The 19,331-nt window shown below is 39.7% G+C and overlaps 1 protein-coding gene across 1 annotated transcript in view; it reads right to left on the bottom strand.

The window, feature by feature from the left end:
- LOC106530072 (brain-specific angiogenesis inhibitor 1-associated protein 2) overlaps window positions 1-19,331 on the bottom strand; it is a gene marked incomplete at its 5' end in the record, with an annotated part of 67,188 nt that overhangs the window by 46,376 nt on the left and 1,481 nt on the right. Inside the window, 1 exon segment of the mRNA XM_014025636.1 lies at window positions 2,000-2,075. Coding sequence (XP_013881090.1) covers window positions 2,000-2,075 — 76 coding nt within the window.

Raw genomic sequence — 19,331 nt, 5'->3', positions numbered from 1 at the left:
ATATATGAGTTTGTATGTAATGTATGAAAATAATTTACAAGTTTCACTTTTTAAATGGAATTACTGAAATAAATCTACTTTTTCATGATATTCTAATTTTATGACCAGCACCTGTATATTCAAGTTTAATGATGTGTGAGAAATCCACAATTTTCAGTTTATTCAGTAAGTATTTATTACAGCTGGCACAATATATTTTTATAATATGATGATGTACTTATTTTTTTAATTATGCATATTACGAATAAAAACAGGCCATGTTATGGAAGGACCTTCTCGGTAAAAGAGAAAAAAAAATCAGATTTTAAAGAAAATGGCTGCTTATCAATTAATTGTAAGATCAATCAATTTTAGATTAATTTGTTAATCGATAACTTGCATTCCTAATCAATATCCAGGTCAATCTGGATAATTCAAACTCCTGCTATGCTGCCATCAGTAGTCTCAGGGCAGATGAGCTTCCAGGGATTTCTGCCTGACTGTCAAGCAGTCATCCACCAATCAGTCCATCTCCACTGAATAATGGCCATTGCTTTTCTAGGTGAATTTTATAGCCACCCAGGTGACAGATGGGACCTGTGCCTGGAGACAGCTGCCAGGTGTAAGACACATTAACAACAATAGATTGGCAGGGGTAGCCTAATTCTAACAGACAGAAGCAGCCACTCTACAACAGAAGAAAGCTTCCAAGCCGAGGGACGGATGCTAATGTTAGTCCCAATTACAGCTGAATCAAGTGCAAAAGACAGCATGTGTTTCTTTCTTCCCCCTCTTGTACGAGGAACACCAGAGAACTGAGAGCGAAGCATTTCAAAGCATCGTGGCTGAGCTCATTTCGTTATGCCAAATAGACCGTGTGCTTGCCTGGGCATGGGAAGTGTGTATGAACGTTCATGTGAGTTTGCACATGCGTGGCAGAGAGCTGTGGGGAACGGAAGGTGGGAGCTAAAGCCGATCTCCAAGCAACAGACACTTGCTTTCTCCCGATGCAGCATGTCAAATACTATGAAGAACGGCTGAGTATTTAACCTGTTTCTACGTGGATAATACAAGCGCAACGTGTGGTGAGGGGTTCTCAGAGACAGATGGAGGGGATTACCAGATCTAAATGCAAGACAATTAGCAAAGGAGGGGCTTACTTAAATCACCCATCCTTTATATTAAAGAGGAAACGACACCTCTCTTAGGACAATCAAAAAGGGTTTAGATAAAAAACACCATGTTTGAAGTGAATATACAGTTCCCGGTGTACACCATCTTATACTTGTGTGGTGCTGAAATAGACCATTTGTCCTGCAAAATCTGGAATGCTCCCAGATCTAACAAGGCAATGAATGAAGCGCTTTTGGCATTGCCGGTGTTGAATAATTTCAGTTATTGCACCATATGGACAGAAGTGTGTCCTCCCAGATTTACCAAGTCTCTTGGGTTTAGCCAATCCTGCAAAGCAAGTCTTAATGGCTCAGTGAGCCCCTACCAGTCTGCTCCCAGGGTACAGTAAGGCCAGGATTATTAACTGTATGTGCAAAGAGAATGACGTATTAGATCTGGGAGGGAGGAGATTGTCTGTGGTTGGCTTGGATAGTTAAACTGACGGGGGTATGGGTTGTGTTGAGACAAACGTCCTGTGGTCCTGTAATCAAGTCCAAAAGGAAATGAAAGAGCTCTAAAGAAAAAGAAGTCCATTGCTTAAAGTGTTTTGGTTACTTTCTTTTGTGAATCTGACTGATGACAGAAAGTTTATCTTCGCATCAGTGTCAGATAAGATTTCTTCTGTGCCTTTTTAAAAACACCTCTATCATGGCAAATAAGACGTGACAGAAACTGTGTAGCCTATTATAAAGCCTGACCTCTTTCTAAGAGTATAAATATTGTCCTTTTTGAGTTAGACAAAAAGGAAGATAAGCAGATACTTAGAGAGAAAAAAAACTAGAGCGTGCTCAGCGGAATTCCTAAACCTGGAGTGACTCAGAGGGGGAAAGGAAAGAAAGGGGCTTACTGGCGAGGGCTTTCTCGTAGTTCTTCCCCATGGCAACAAAGTTCCGTAAGCAGGGGTTGAACTGCTCCATGATGGTCTGAAAAAGGAAACAACACTGTTAGTGGACAATGGATTTACTTATTGCAACAGGGTCAAGAATGTGGAGAATTTGCACCTTGTTGCATTTATTTTCCCTTTCTGGCACACAAACCTCTTTAAAGAGAATAAAATCCATTTTATAGAGTAAACTGTGAACCCACAAACAGGAATTCACAGGACAGAAAATTTATACAAACAATGCATCAGTAGCCATGTTTCCAGCCAATGTTATGTGAACTTTGAGTGAACTTTTTAAAATGTTGGGGGAAAAAAGAAATGTGAATTAGGCACGTTTCCATCTACTGGTTTATAGTGAATCAACCAGGCTGTGCAAAGTGTATGTTTGTCTGACACTGACGATACATATGGCTGTAATAAACCGGAAAAGGACGTTGCAAACAAGCAATGACCACATATCTCCACAAGAGACATTTTCTGAAATGTGTTGCTATCAGGCAAGTTGTAATTGTTCTGTCAGATCAGCTAGTACTGGCCATGTAACATYCTGTTCAGAGACTTAGAAATATAAAAGAAATTCATGTGAATATGCCAACAGTGGAAACAACTGATCAGTCATTGTTTGCTCAGAACTTATTTGATAAATACGTTTCCATCTCCCCCTTTTCACGTTGACTCTGTTTTGGAAAATTCAAAAACCACCTCAAGCGAGCCTAAAAACTTTTAATTTTTTTTGCCAATCTCATTTTAATGTGACTCTTCAAAATGTGCATAAAAATGTTGTTGGAAACATGGATAGTTGTACCTAAAAAAAGGGAAGTTTTGATAATAAAAAAAGGCTAATTTAACGTGAGCGGTACAATATGTTGATGTGGACACCATCTAAGCCAAGTCAGCATCAATGCTGAGAAGGCATAACTCTAAACCYCAGTAGTTTCCTGTGCTGCTGCTCTACCGCTCCTCTTCTTCCTTTTTCCTGCACTCCTCCAGGACTTCTTCCAATTAGCAGGTCCCCAGTCAAATAGTCAGGAATAACTCAGAGACAGAAAGACAACCACAACAGTGCTGCTGCAGCAGTAGCTCCAACACAAAACTATCAATACAGCAGGAGAAAACTTAATATTTCTGCTTTTTGCCTGAATCTACACTATGGCAAAATAATATGCAATGTGCTGCCAGTGACAACTTGAAACATCCTCATTTCGCAGTCAGACTTCAGCACTTTTGGATTTTTCACTTTTGTTTGGGGTCTTTTGTTTTAAAAAGAGCCAAAAGTTCAATKTAACTACGCATGTTTTTGCTTGTTGTACCGTCAAGGGGTGTACCTCAAATAGCTTAAGAGCAGTATAACCCACCTACAAAACAAACACCAATGAGTCAGACAGGAGTTAATTATCTTTTTTAATTTCATCAAAAACAACTTGCTAAAATTAACTTTTATGGCTGTCTATGTAACAGTACCAAGTTGTGCTTTGAAAAAACTTTTGAACACAAAAAGCCGTATTAGACTGAATTGCAAAATAAGGGACACAATAAAGAGTAACAAAATATTTATAATCACACAAACATATTGTACAAAATTGTTGTATTGGATTGTATTTTTAAGACGCATGCAGTTTGTGTCTTTCATAACTTTTATGTTTGTCTCATTAAAGTTTTCACAGTTAAATAAGCTATTTAGAAACATTTAATATGTATTTTATAAAAAAACAACAGAAAACAGCAGAAATACAGCAATTTGCGCAAAAACATTTATGAATTATTTTGTCTGCTTTGGTTAAGTGGCGCCAGTTGTTTCTCTGAAAGTACTTTTTTTGTTTAACCAAATGCATTTAATTAGCAATAAACAGACAAACACAASTGTGCCAAATGAAGAAATGTTTCACTTGAGGGCAGGTTGTGAACCTAAAAAAAACAATGCCACCCAATACAAAGCCATATTAGCATGAAGTGGATAAGGAAGAAGAAACTGATAGTAGRTCTGTTTAAAGCCAAAACTGGAATCATGTTTTAAATATGCTTCAAAATATTTATCAGTTTTATTGAAAAAAATCTTATAGCACTTAATTAGTCCTTGTTAATGTCGAATACATGCCACATTCCAAGGTACATTTTAAAATCCACAACTAAAACGCTTTCAAGTTGAGCAGAACAAAACATTAAATTGCAGTATGAAAAGGAAAACCAATACAAGCTCTAATAAAAAGAAATGGAAAATAATAAAACACAGAATAAAACATAAGCTCCTCTCATATTCGACCTCAGTAGAATGCCAACAAAAAGAGAGGAGTCTTGAGCAGAGCTGTGCAGTATGTGTACAAAGGGGCATACTGATGCACAAGGTTTGGCAGCCTTTGCAAAAACCAGACCACATCCATGCATCAATCTGGATTTTATAACATCTAAGTAAATCTTGCTGGTAGACCAGATAGCTCTGTCTGATGTTAGAATGTTTAATTAATAATTTAAATAAGATCGAACCAGACCATTTAAAACCTTGAAAGTCTTAACTGTCCTTATAGCTGCATCTATATCGGGTATTATCTTTAACCTAGCAGCTTTAACATCTACTAATAWATGCACTGTCCCTCCTTTGGACATGTCCAAACCATCTCAGTCTCTCACTTTATGGGTGAATTCAGACCAGGAATGTCCTTTGGTCCACTTGTTTGGTCCGGACCAAAATTGGACTTTATTTTTTTTCATTTGGTGCAGTTTGCATTCACATTGTGCTTTTTTGCAAACAAACTATAAAGGGCTCGACACACGGGGAGCGACAAACTACAGCGATTAATGGCTGTCATCGCAGCCAGGGTGAAACCCGACACACGGGACGCGATAGCGATCGCAGCGTTGCGAATCGCGCTCTTTCAGGTCGCTTGTCTTCACGAAATTTGATTGGTTCTTGACACTGAAGGCGGGTGTGCATTACGGACGTGTAAACTAAACAATTTGTGCGATGCTAATGATACTGAAAAACAAACACACAACAAGATACAGTTTTATGAGGAAAAACTTACCATAAACTTCACCCTGGTGCCAACAAATTCCCACAAAGCTGCCTTTTTTAGTAATCTCTTGGTGAACGTGTTAGCTAACTGCAGTGTGTAGCATACTCTCCTCTCATTGGTCAGTCAATGAAACCCTCGCTGATTGGTTGTAAGCTAAGCAACAGCGACAAAAGTTGAACACTTTTCAACTTTCATATGTCGCGTCGCAAGCTCGCGTGTGCACGTCTACGTGTACGAGCATGAAATTTCACATGCACTATTTTTGCCGGTCGCTTAGCTGGAGGAGGGCAAGCGATTGTCGCTTCACCGCACAGGCTCCWTAGGAAATGAATGGAGAGCGAGRGACGTCGCCTCCCGTGTGTCGAGCCCTTAACTTGTAAACAAAGCCACGAGGCTGACGATCACTGCTCTCACTGGACAAAAAAGGACGGGGGCGGGACTGAGCGCACAGACCCAGAAGAAAACAAAGTCGTCATGCGTGCTGCGGTTCTGACGCACACGTTTTTGTTTAAAGTACAACTGCAAAAGCATTTAAAATGTCAAAACCAGCTAATTTAATGGTGGTTTCGTGATGAAATTTTAATTTTGGAGCGACGTCAGTAAATGTGTCCCGCAACCCGAAGGAGATGAGATGATCTGCGTGTTCTGATCCACTATATGCTGGCAGCAGAGCTGCTAACAGGAGACGACGTAACAGGTATGATTTCAGTTTATTTAGCTCAGCAATGGTGGTCTGTGAAGTCCAAAAAGGTGCATGTTTAATGCAGATTGTTCAGTTAGAGTCCGGTCTGTATTCACACCAGAAGTGAACTGAAGTGAACCGCACCAGAGTTTGTTCGGAAGCAAACTGAGACCACCTCAAAAAGCGAGTCTTGGTCCGGTTGTTTGATCCGCACCAGAGTTCGCATGAGTGTATTCACACCTGCACAAAAAGTCCGGACCAACGATGGAAACGAACTCTGGTCCGTTTAAAGTGGAGCAAATTGTCATGTCTGAATGCACATCTCAGTTGTTCAACCTGCTCTGTATCTCTGAGGATCTCATTCCTAAACTTATCCATCCTTGTCACTCCCAAAGAGAACCTCAACATCTTCAGCTCTGCTGTTTTCAATTCTGTCTTGTTTTCTTCATCAATGCCACCGTCTCCAAACATACCACATAGCTGGTCTCACCACTCTCTTGTACACTTTTCTGCTGACTTTCGTTGCCGCATTTTTGGCACAACACATAAAACTTTAAATAGTAGCCAAAACATTTTTAAAATTGACTCAGAAAACTGGTGAAGACGTTTCAAGTCTGGAGTCATGTTTATGCTTAAAAAGATGAGCCGTGTTCTGAGCGATGATTCCCAGCCTGGGAGGCCTGGCCCCTAAGGGGTACACCAAGGATCTCAAAGGACTTAAGGTTGCAAGTTAATATCATCCAATGCCAACTTTTTTGTTACACAGTGTTGCTTTTTACAAATGACTTGAGTCTCTGCCATCAAATAAATTACAATAATATAAAATTAATACATAAAACATCTTTGTGCAAACAAGAAATTTTCAATTAAAACCACATTTCCTGCTGACACAACTGATCCATACAATGAGAAGAAGGTGCAACATTCCAAGTCAAACATATTATGCAAACTGGTGCACGACTGAAAGCTGCTACAAACATCCTGAAAAGGCAATACTACTAAAACTTGGATACCTTTTTCCTGATCTTTGACAGGGAGATAAAGGTTGTAAACAACTTTAGATTGGAAAAAGTCTGATTTCACAACTGCAGAGATTTGCTTGTCCATCCTAAAAACAAACAAAAATAAATCACATTTAGAGTTTTGTTACAGCAGCTGTGAAGAGCCATGGAGGAGGAAAAAAAAAGTTTTGAGGCTGATTTGAATTTTCTTCTAAAAATCCAAATGAATTATAGCGTAATGTCCAACAATTACTCAATGTTGGTAACATTTCAGAAACCTCAAAGCTTGTACGATTATAATTTTATTACGACACTGTTGTAGAACTGTTAATATTTTGAGGCTACTGCCCTAAGTTTTCTCCTCTGTTKTTTAGGTCAACATGTTAAACTAAATTGGCTCGCCAGCAAATCCACCCAGCAGGGTTTCAGAAACACTCAGGAACACAAGGCTTAAAAACAACTGTTCTTTAAATGCTTTTATTAAAATTAAACAGTATTAAAGGCTTGTATGTATTTTTTTGTTTACTGCAAATAAAACTTCATTTTTTATTATTATAAAGCTATGACAAAGCAATGTCAAAATAAGCATGACCAAGTCCAACAATGGAAACTTTTTAGTATTTAAGTCTCTTATAATAATGATAAAAATTATTACAAGAGAGAATCTCACTTGATTTATCCACAACACTTTGAATAAAAGGTTTCCCCGCTCTCTCTGCCTCTGGGAAGATAAAAGACATCCCCCAGGACCTCACAAGGAAATGTTTTTACTAATGATTTCTTTTTGCTCTGCTTGATTCTGATGTACAAAGAGACTTATTGATGAGGATGAAGCTATCAGAGCTTGTGCAACACAAAAGCACACACTCAAGCATTTTTGTGTGTGTGTGTGTGAACGTGTACACTGTGTGCACACCTAGATTAATACAAGAGTATATAATAAAGAGTAGTGGTGGTTTTAAAGAGGTGGGAGGATTACATAAAAAAGCAAATCCCAGTGTGGCATCATTACAGCACACTCTCCCACTGAAAAAGGCCAAAGGTCCATGACACAAGGTTGCTGCCTTTCTTGTACAAACTGCAAACAGACTTTCCAGCAAAAAAAAAAAACATTAAAATATCAAAACAAGAAAATAAAAGAATGAAAACCACAAAACAGCAGTACCTATATGGACATCAAACAATGTAATTACACATTTCTACTTTTTTTTTCTTTTTAAGAGACAAAAGCTACATTGCATTCTCACATGGCGTGCTGTGGAGAGTGACGTAGTCCCTGCCTTCACTTCCTGTCATTGTTGCTAAATTCGTCATCCCAGTTCTCTTGCACTACATTGTTACCCTAATTGTGGCAGCTAATTGGGAAATAGGGCCAGGAGACTCTAAAGGTTGTAAGACTTGATGAAGGGAGAAATGGGAAGTGAAAAAAAAAAAGGTTATGCAATAAGGCTTTTTATTCCCTCTCATTCCACATTCTTCTGCATAATCATCCAATTATAGAATTAATAAACTAAGAAATCATTCTCTCTTTTTTTTGGCTGGAAAGTGATCTTTCCCTTCCTATACATCGAATCACCATGTCACTTCATACACGAGGATTGAATTAATTCATTATTAGAGAACTGGCAAAAAAAGTGCAGATAATTAAAGGAGGGAAGAGAAAAGTGAATCATGACCGACACTTATTGATGTGAACTCAAATTATGAACCATAAGTTTAAAGACTGCAGGAAAAAGTGTTATTAGGAACACTTTTTTTTTTCCTTATGCCCAAATCAAATTAATTTCTCATCAGTGTGGAATTAGCAACTGAAACAAGGTCAYTTCATCTGAATGAGTTGCCAAACTCAAGATGAGGAATAGTCATTCATTTCAGCTCATTCTGCTCTCCCGTCACAAATAAAAAGGGGGCAGTTTGAAAGTAACACCAGCTGATTAGAACCAGGGGGATTCACATGCAATAACAAGCCAAGATGCCATCATCTGTTCTCTCATTCCCTGCTCATTGCTCCTGTTTCTGCACAGCAACCCGCCGCAGGCCGAAGAACACCCAGGATCAGATGATCTATGCTCCGAAGTACTGAATTTGTGAAGAACTGGTCACGTGATGAAAACCAACAAAGTGCTGTTGAGTCTTATGAAGTAATCAGAACGGAATGTAAAGAAAGATGGCGTGTAGGTTAATCATGACCGGCATGTGCTTGTTTACAAAAGGGAGCAGTGAGACTTCAGAATGTGTCTCAATCAAACGAGGGAAAACAAGAGTCCTGTGCCATTTACTGAGCAACGAGCAAACAGTACGGCTTCAGAGTTGGTTTTCAAACTGACCTCAGAGAGCAGTGAGGAGCTCTGCAAAAAGACCAAATAAGTCAAGATCGAATGTCTCACCATTTTGGCTAGACAGTCCCTGGAGGGAAACCTTTGTGTTGCCCAAGTGAATGCACTGAGCCTCAAATATGCTCTGTGTAACACACAGCTCAGCTCCTCATGGTCCCAATTTCTCTGGTAAACAAAATGTATTTGACATTACTACAGAAATCAATGCTGGCTCAAAAAGACAATGACTCAAAACTAATGGACCAGAGCACAAACATTAATAATATTGTGCTCATTAGGCCTGAAAATTAAATTTAAGTAATTTAATTGTCCAAGACATCTGAACTGGATATGAACTTTAACTGATTGATTGGATTTCCAGATTTGAAGTTCTTCAAACCCTCTCCCTGGGCTGCCACCTTATCGTGGTGGAGGGGTTTGAGRGTCCCAARGATCCTAGGAGCTATGCTGTCTGGGGCTTTATGCCCCTGGTAGGGTCACCCAAGGCAGACAGGTCCTAGGTGTGGAACCAGACAAAGCGCAGCCTGAAGACCCCTTATGATGCACGAAAATTTTGGATCTGATGTTCCCTCGCCCGGACGCGGGTCACCAGGGCCCCCCTCTGGAGCCAGGCCTGGAGGTGGGGCACGATGGCGAGCGCCTGGTGGCCGGGCTTTCACCCACGGAGCCCGGCCAGGCTCAGCCCGAAGAGGAGACGTGGGTCCCCCTTCCAACGGGCTCACCACCTGTAGGAGGGGCCAAAGGGGTCGGGTGCAGTGTGCAACTGGCGGCGGCCGAAGGAGGGGGCGTGGGTGGTCTGATCCTCGGCTGTAGAAGCTGGCTCTTGGGACGTGGAACGTCACCTCTCTGGTGGGGAAGGAACCGGAGCTAGTGTGCAAGGCTGAGGGATTCCGGCTYGAAATAGTCGGCCTCACCTCGACGCATGGCTCTGGTTCTGGAACCAGTCTCCTTGAGAGGGACTGCCTGGACGCCTCCCTGGTGAGGTGTTCCGGGCACGTCCCACCGGGAGGAGGCCCCGAGGAAGACCCAGGACACGCTGGAGGGACTATGTCTCTCGGCTGGCCTGGGAACGCCTTCGAGTTCCCCCGGAGGAGCTGGAAGAAGTGGCTGGGGAGAGGGAGGTCTGGGCCTCCCTTCTCAAGCTGCTGCCTCTGCGACCCGACTCCGGATAGGCGGAAGAAGATGGATGGATGTATGGATGGATGGATGTTCTTCAAACCTACCAGATGACTTCAAACAAATAAGTGTGGAGTAAAGGTTTAATAGCCGAATGGGACAGAAAGTTTCTTTCTCAAAAACGTCTGTAAAATCTTCAATAAAAGTTGTGTTTAGATGAAGCATCTCTTTGGGAAGCAATTTTCATTTCATGAGATGAATCTCCAAGAAGCCTGAGACCTGCAGATAGCAACAAGTTTAAATTGCTATTTGGTTTTAACAAGACTTGGGAAGGTGGATCAGCTTATGATCTCGAATTTCTGAAATTCATCTGTTTTCCATGACAAGGTCAGTGGTTGTAACAGTATAATAAAACCAATAAAAATTTAGCAACGTGCACACGTTGTGAAAATCAAAGTTATAGGAATAATTTTATGACAACTTGTGGAATTATAGGACTGAGAAGATGAGGATACCTCAGAATTGTCAAGACATTTTCAGTGTAAAGTTCATTTAAAATACAGTTTTATTTTACTTATTCGGACATTTATGGTGTCCTGAAAGAGCAAATAATGTGAGGCTGGGCTGTTGCATTTGGAGTGTATTTGGACATTTTGCCTCAGGCCTCTCTGGGCCAAAACATTGCAGTTGTTTATCTCTGTTGTGGCTTTTTCATTCTCCCAAGTGAATCAATTTTAAGACTAAAGCTGATCGCAAATTGTTTCAGCTTTTTGTCACAACTGATAATGCCAGCTAGAGTCACTGACCTATTGGAAACACTGCACACACTTTGGAAAGATTGCTTTCTAAATCCAATTACATTTTACCAAAAGAAGAAAAAATGCAAATATGATTTCAAGATCTTGTTTTAAAATAGATGAGTAACTTGTTTAACTTCTCACTACCTTTAAAGACTGGGTAAAATAACTTACCATTAAAGCACACAGTAGTTTTCAGATGTAACACGATTTCCCGTGACGATCAAGGAGACCGCATTGAGTTAAAAATCATCTTTCTAGTTTACTGAAGTCCAATTGCCTCTTTAAGTATGCCCATCCAAACTGGTTAAATGAGTATGCTTTTAATTTGAAATGCAAGTACATGTTGAGTGAAGGCCAGGAGAAAGTTGGCTCATGTTTCAGAGAAACATTCCAGTTCAGCATCAGGTTAAGTATGTGTGAATAAATTGTGCCTGAATTCTGTCAAAAGCAACAAACTTTTTAAAATTGTGACAAGAAGGGACTTCACTCTTAAGTTTCCTTATGTTGTCGAAGTTTGTGTAGTGTTTTTTTCTTTATTTTTTTGGTTGGTTTTGTACTTCAAATTGGTCACATCAAACAGATCAAAGACTTTCTGTTACAGATTATGCTGCAGATTTTGCATGCAAGCCGCTCAGGTTTTCTACCAAACACGTTTGAATATAATGTGTCAGCATAGAAAGAATTACTCAAAAGGGAATTTTTATTTATTTATTTATTTATTTATTTATTTATTTTGCCTTTTTGATTTGGATGGACAACTTAAGTTAAACTGTAGGGGCGGGGATAAAAATGTGACCTCTGGACGTTAATCTATTTCATAGTAACAAAGAGTAAAGTTAAATTAATATGGTTCATATTACTTTAATTTTTGTGTAGAAATAAATCGAATAGTTTTGTCATATAAGGCATCAGGACATTGTCATATAATAGGTGCTGCATGTTCCTAAGTGAAGAAAATACAGTAAAAAAAAAAAAAACTAAAATTTGAATGATTTTCTAAAATGCCCACTCACACTTTTTAGGCTATTTTCAGCCATACAAACCATACAACTTTATTTATAAAAACACTTAAAAAAGCAACATGGCCAATCAAAGTTATGTAAAATAAAAGAACAAAAAGAACACAAAACATTCATCAACAGAAGCAAACTGATGAAATAAAAAGGATAATAAGGTCAAAGTCATTTCACAGTGGGTCAAAGGTCAGGGAGTAAAAGTGTGTTTTAACTGAGATTTAAAAAACAGCAAGTAAGAGAGTCTGCCTAACATTCACAACACTTACAGGAGACATATCATGCTTTTAAATAGAGTTGGGCACCAAGTGTCAAATATCGAATGGAACCGCAACTAATGTTTTGATACTTTCGGAATTGTTCAATTTTTTTTTATTCCGTTTCTTAGTTTCAATACCCAGTACCAATGTAGGAAAAACATGTAGGTGAGTAGATTAACTTTAATAAAAGAATAAGATTATATGTTGTGCAAAGGAGGGTGCACGGCCAACATGATTAAAACAATGCTCAGGGTTCTGTCTATGACGTGCTTTCACTGACACTCGTGGGTGAATAACACAATAAAATGCATCTACTATCAACAATGAAGCAGCTAACAAGTTATGGACTTAAAACTGTAACAACAGCTCAGTGACATGTTTAGGTTCCTGCAGCATCACTACTGGATATATGTCAATGTCTTTTCATGAGGTTTTTTAAAATATAGCTTTTTTGTGAAAGTGTACACTGCAAAGGTTGTCTAACAAAGTCTTCTCATGTTCAGTCATTTCTTTTTGATCTTATGAGACTGATATACTAAGCAAGTGAAGAATGTGTTAGATTATTAATCTTGTTAGCCTGAAGTATTGCCTTATTTCAAGAACTCTTACCAAATTGTCTTATTTCACTAGCAGGTTATTTCACTTAAATAAGACAATAACAAGATAAATATTCTAACTCATTCTGCTCAAACAGAACATAAAGATGTCTACACAGCACTGGGAGAGACTAAATTATTTTTTTCTGCACTCCTAGAGACTCCAAGTACACAACAAAAAGCACAACACCTAAAGAAGTGCAGTTTGCATGATATGTTCCATTTAAAACCATACAATTTTGTCTAAGGCATTGAGAGGAATGCATGTTTGGATCTGAAAACTGAAAAAGAAATATCAGCTTATCAGAGGTAACAATCTTGTAATACTGACTGTGAAAATATGCTGTGCATAATTTATCTGTAAAACTCCTCATAGCATGCATCAGCAGTAAATGCACTCTATGAATAAGCAAAGTTGTTTATCGTGTTAAAAACGCAGCTTGGTGTGAGCATCACTTGAACATTATTAGGTGTTTTGTTTTACCAGTGTACAAACAGCTGCGAGGCACAGTTTTGGCAGATACTGTTACAAGCTGACAAAATAATAAACTTTATATCTGTGTTTAGCCCCCATTATAGCCTCATGGACACTCCGGCTGGAAAGGAAAAACACACCAGTTTTGTCTCCTTTCCACCTCTTGCTGTCACTGCAGAACAAATAATTTGCTCACAGGAGACCAACAATTTACCTACTTTGCTGTCGTCTGAAGCCAGTGACCCCCCCAAACACCTCGGCTAACCTAATACAGACACTGGTAACCACAGCAACAAAAGACCCCGACTTATTCGGTCCTTCAACGGAAAAGTCAGTTTCGTAGAGAGAAGACAGAAATGCATTCCCCCCACAATTAGATGTCATATTAAATTTGTTGATTTTATGAACTGTTAAAGGGATCCATGATTAGTTGTAACATTAGACTTTATTTAATAAACATATATTTTAACTGTAAAATAAAGACTGTAAAAATACTGTAAGCTGCTTGGTTTTGTCAATTTTTTAACTAAAAGTTTTAAAATATATGACACGGACGGGGCCATTTTATCTACACACAAAGCATTCTGGGTAAATGATGACATCAACTAGGTCATCGGTGTGAGGCTGATAGTGAGCTATATCCACCCTGAAGGTTAATCTTGGACAATATCTGATGATCGACTCTTTTAAATGAAACCAGAGAGCGTTGACAGAGAGAAGGTAGAAACGACTGTCTGTAACTGAAAATATAGATGGAGGACAACAGAGCTGCTTCATGGAAGAAGAACCTCAGCTTAGCCTGTTAGCTTTAGCGTTAGCCCCGATGCTATCACCATATATATGTATTAGCTTGGCGCTACACATTCTCCTCTAGTCACTGAGGTCCTCCATCCACATGACAGAGAGGGGAATGCAACCTGCAACTGAAAATATGGACGGAGGACCTCAGTTTAGCTTGTTTGTCGTGCTAGCACCGAGCTAATATATAAAGCAATATAGCGTCGGCGCTATAGCGAAGGCTAACAGGTTAAGCTGAGGTTCTTCTTCCATGAAGCAGCTCTGTTGTCCTCCATCTACATTTTCAGTTACAGGCTGAGTCATTTCTACCTTCTCTTCTCTGTCAACGCTCTCTGGTTTCATTTAAAAGAGCCAATAATCAGATATTGTCCAAGATTAAGCTTAAGTGGATATAGCTCGCTCACACCGAGGACCTATCTACGTCATCATTTACCCAGAATGCTTTGTGTGTAAATAAAATGGTTGACTGTGTTAAAATATATTTTTAAAATTTTAGAAAAATAAACAGCCTACAGTGTTTTTACAGTCTTTATTTTACAGTTAAAATATTTTTTTATCAAATAAAGTCATTAATCATGGATCCCTTTAAAAAGGTGGAAAAACAATTTAATAACTGATGTGTGTTTGGATTGCTTCAATGAAATTAAACAATCCAATGACAGTTATAGGCTTCCAGTAAGTGCTTATATAAATTATAGACATACAGTGTGAGGTCTGACCGACCTGCTTGAAATTTTTCAGATTTAACCACAGCCCAAAGCAGAAAGTAAACCTTGCATCAGATGTTCAACAAATACAAACTTGAGGAATTTGGAGCTTCTGACTGAGCCTGCCAGAGGTTCAGCCTTTTTAACGCAGTGGAGGTTTTTCACCAAATGTCTTTTTCTGTAAAACTTCTGCATCCCAGAGGGCTTCAGATACGGAATGTGTAAATGCATTTTAAATAAAATTTATATGAAAATGCAATGTGTCACAGCAGCAGGTCTGATTGTTTTACATCTTTACTTCAAAATACTAAAAGGTGGTATAATTTCACTCGAAGAGGAGAAAAAAAAACACTCAGATCCTTAGGATATGCATGCAGAATTACCACTCTTGTGCACAATAGCATAGCTGCTCTGTGGTTGCTGCTTTAAACGGCCCAGTGGGTGTAGTGTGGCCAACGTAGCAGCCTCTACATCAGACACGTGGAGCAACAGTTGCCACAGACATGTTAACTCTAGTCTGTGACCCTTCGTTCTAAGGTCACTGCTTTGCTACTTTAAAGAGTTTTTTTCTTGTTACTGTTCCTCTTTCCATCTGTGTAATTACAGAGTCACCCTCTTCAGTAATTATGGACTTCAACGAGGATGAGGATTGTCTCAGTCTATTTTCCTCTTCTCTCTTTCMCCGTCTTCCTTCCACTCACATAAGTGTTGTTTTTAAAAGAGCAATACTTCTGGCWTTTCTCTCGTCTCATTTTAGACAGTAGCCATGTAACAATGTGAGTAAATCGACTAAGCATCAGTAATGTGAAGCTTCTCTGCAGTCGAACAGTTAGCACTGACTYTTGCCTGTCTCTGTCCTTGGAAAAAATAAAAAGAAGCAATGCTGAGTAAAAGAAAAGACATCTCTAAACCATCCGCCCCCGGACGTGCAGAGAAGGTGGGTGTGTGGAGCAGTAGTCCTCTCTCTGCATCGCAGTCAAAAAAACGCACAGAGAACAAATCTGCTCTTCCACGAGCAATCAAAATTATGACGCCTCCTGCAGAGGATAACGCAATCATTTAAAGGCTCCAGGCGCCAGCAGGTATAAACTTGTTGAAACACTATATTCTGGAAGTSGATGTTCAGGAGCTCTAGTCACTTTGCGCTCCTTCAAATTACGTTTTGCACGAGAAGCGGCGCCGACTCCCGTCAGATCAGAAAAGGTAAACGTTTTACATTTTCGTTTGGGCGTCTCCAAATAAACTCCTTGATGAAAGACCCCAGGATTGCCACTTGTGTTTACAGCAAACAGGGCCTGGTTTACATCGAATCCCTCAGGGTCTTTTATGAAGCTTTTTAACATCTTCCCTCTGAAATCAACATGTTTGCAAAAGATCGTATGATCCGTCTCTTTCTTTCCTCCCACTTGTGTTCCCTCGCCCTTCAACAACTGCAAGRCTTTGTAGCACAATGATATGACAGAAACACATAAGAATAATGGCACGTTGTTGCTAAGAGACCACCTGTTCGGATCTCCCACATGAGTGCAACTGTAGTTCTCTTATCAGAGTGTCGTTCTTGTTAATGAAGAGACAATGTTTCAACCAGAATCGAAATGACTCGAACCAAGATTTATTCAGTGACCAAAAGATCAGAGTGTAGAAGTTAAACTTCGATTGTTATCCCACTTAATCCAGTGAACAACTAGTTTGGCCTTCGACAGTCATTTCAGAAACTGACAACCACTGTTTTCCAAGCCGTGTTGATAGTCAGGGAGTGGTGCTGCATGGGAAAATGTGAGCTGTCCTGAGCGCCGATACAGATGAGCCACACCCTTCTATTGCCTTACCTGCCAGGGTGTGTTTCAAACTCGCTTCACATGGATCAGGCAGAAAAAAAAACACCTCACTTTTGTTGCCAAAGCGTGAGTTAACGCAAGCAAAAGTTACTTCTAGAGGGCGTGTGCAGTGACTCTGCTTGAAGTTGACTTGGGTTACACTTTGGGACAAAAAGTGTTTGAAGTAACACGCATGTATTTTTTCTTTCCCTTCTGCTCGATTAATCTGTTTGTTCACTTTGAGCGAGCCAGGTCAGCGCTCAGACTTCATCCACTCGCGTGCTTAAGAGGCTTGACCCGAAGCGCCGTCCAGCCCAGACATGACCCAGCTGGTGGAGATGACAGTGGTGCAGACGCACACCGACACAGTGTCAGTCTTTAAGTACCCGTCTCACCGTGTCAGCACGGGAATAACTAGACGCCAGTCGCCATGTCTGGAGCTGRCCGTCTTTGTGAGGGAGGAGAGCTGAAGTGAGTCATGGAGGATCACGCTGAAAGGAATTGCTGGGTTTACAGGGCCGACTCGCTTGTTGATCAAAATTATCTGGGAGAACAAAGGCGTGGCAGAGGCAAAACACTCGCAGGACYTTTTCGAATCCAGTCTCACCCTTAACGTGTACAGCTTCAGGGCTGTTAAACACACTCACTCAACTGGGCTAACATGAGTCACAGCAGCAGTTACCCCCACTCATTACCCTTGTGATTACTAAATGTGTCTGCCCAGCTGCTAGCTSCAATGACTTTACAGTTGCCATGTGTTTTCAAGTCTCCTCTTTCTCAAGAGACCTTGGCTTGTATGAAAACTAGATTAAATTATACCCATGCATTCACATGCATACTGGGTAGAGAAAAAAATATATGTAATCGCAAGGCAGAAGGAATAAGTTTGAGATGATTTTCCTCACAAAAAGCTGACCACTGGAGTTTTTCATATACTTGAAAGTGAAAACTGAATCATACTCACATAATGGAATAAAAAAAAGGAAAATCCTCTAAAGGCCCATTTCCCTGCTGACGTTTGAACTTGAGTTAAGAGGACACAGGTATATTAGAGAGGCTTCAGTTTAGAAGACGTTCTGCACGTGAACTTTTACAGGACGACCAGCATCTGCTGAAGGGGAACGAGCCTCTCGTTAATACACCTGTGCCCTCCTGACTCCCAAAACAAAATGTCTGCTGTGAAATGGGCTTTTTGTGAAGATAAGTTGAAAATGATTTACCATTTTATACACCTGTGTAACATCTAGGTTTGGGCAAAAATCGTATAGTGTGCAATTAATCGTCAGAAAAAAATGGTAACAATTAGTATTACAAGGAGTGCACCAAACTCAGCTTTCTGGCCAATCAGCAATCTTTAGTTAAAGATTGAGTAATTAGAGTCATTCACACCTCCGGTGGCCGAGTACTCGGCGGTCCCCACTCCCCGCTGCCTCTAGGGGTACGTTTTCGGCAGTTTTCGGCACAGGAGAATGCGAACGCGAGGAGCTGTAAATTGCCGATAATTGCCGCAAATTAGCGAAATTCATGGCAGTTTACAGGGACGAAAATCTCACTTTTCATGCAGTGTAAAAWGTCTGACCTGTCAATTTTAGTTTGGGCCTATGCCGTTTTTTGTTTGTTTGTTTCTTTGTTTTTAAATTGACACTTGTCGGGTGTTATGAGGCCACAGTACGCCTTCAATGTTGCAATTTAATTTTATTGAAAAACTTTGAGCTTAAAACAATACAAATTTTGAACATTAGGTAGTGCTCACAGCAGAGCAAAAGGGCTATGTTCAGACCTTAGGGGWGGTAGACGAGAAGCTGATCTTTTCCACCGACCTTATCTATCGGCTGATCTGAGTCCCAAAGTTAAAGGAACTTGGCCAGCCGATTTATTGTTGCACCCCTAAATTTTAGCCATTTGTAATTACCGCAGTTACAGCAACGTGATGACGACGTGTACTTGGGTGTTACACAGTATCACTATAAGACCTGCATGTGAGCAAAATGGCAAAAGRTGACATGCGGCAGCTAACGCTAACCTTGACCCGACAAACTTGTTTAACCACTTGAAAACACKTATATAAARCAGAGGAAAGCCAGAAAATGCAGAACGAGGTCGCAACATCAGCTACATTGCATTACACAAGATTTGACTGTTTTGTAGTCCTCATTTCTGTTTCTCCCKCACAACCCTATTTTTCAACTTATCTATTTTTTGTATTTCTTTACATGACTGTTACGTACTCCACATTTCTATGTTTCTGCCGCACTACCCTATCACTATGTACTTACAGTTGTTTCTTTTCTATTGTACAGCGTCCTTGGGTGTCCTGAAAGGTGCTCTATGAATAAAATGAATTATTATTATTATTATTACTACTACTACTACTACTACTACTACTACTACATGCAAGTCCCATTGTCATCAATTAACTGTCTTTTTGTTATTGATTAAATGCTATAAGCGATCTTTTTTTTTTGGTCCAGTACTGCCTGACCCTAGTCGCATCCCACAGTCTGTTTCACTAAAAGTGAGGTYAAATTAAATATATCTGTTTCAGCATTTCTTTTAAACAAATTCAAATCAGTTTAAACCAAAATGTCCCATGTTTTTTTTTTTCAAAATTCCTAAAATATAAAAATAAAATAAAATCTAAGTTAGAAAATATTACATTTTAAACACAAGCTTTTATCCTAAAC

This window comes from Austrofundulus limnaeus, unplaced genomic scaffold (assembly GCF_001266775.1).
Source record: "Austrofundulus limnaeus strain Quisiro unplaced genomic scaffold, Austrofundulus_limnaeus-1.0 Scaffold4, whole genome shotgun sequence".
Taxonomy (NCBI): Eukaryota; Metazoa; Chordata; class Actinopteri; order Cyprinodontiformes; family Rivulidae; genus Austrofundulus; species Austrofundulus limnaeus.
This window is presented reverse-complemented; position numbering and strand designations above follow the sequence as displayed.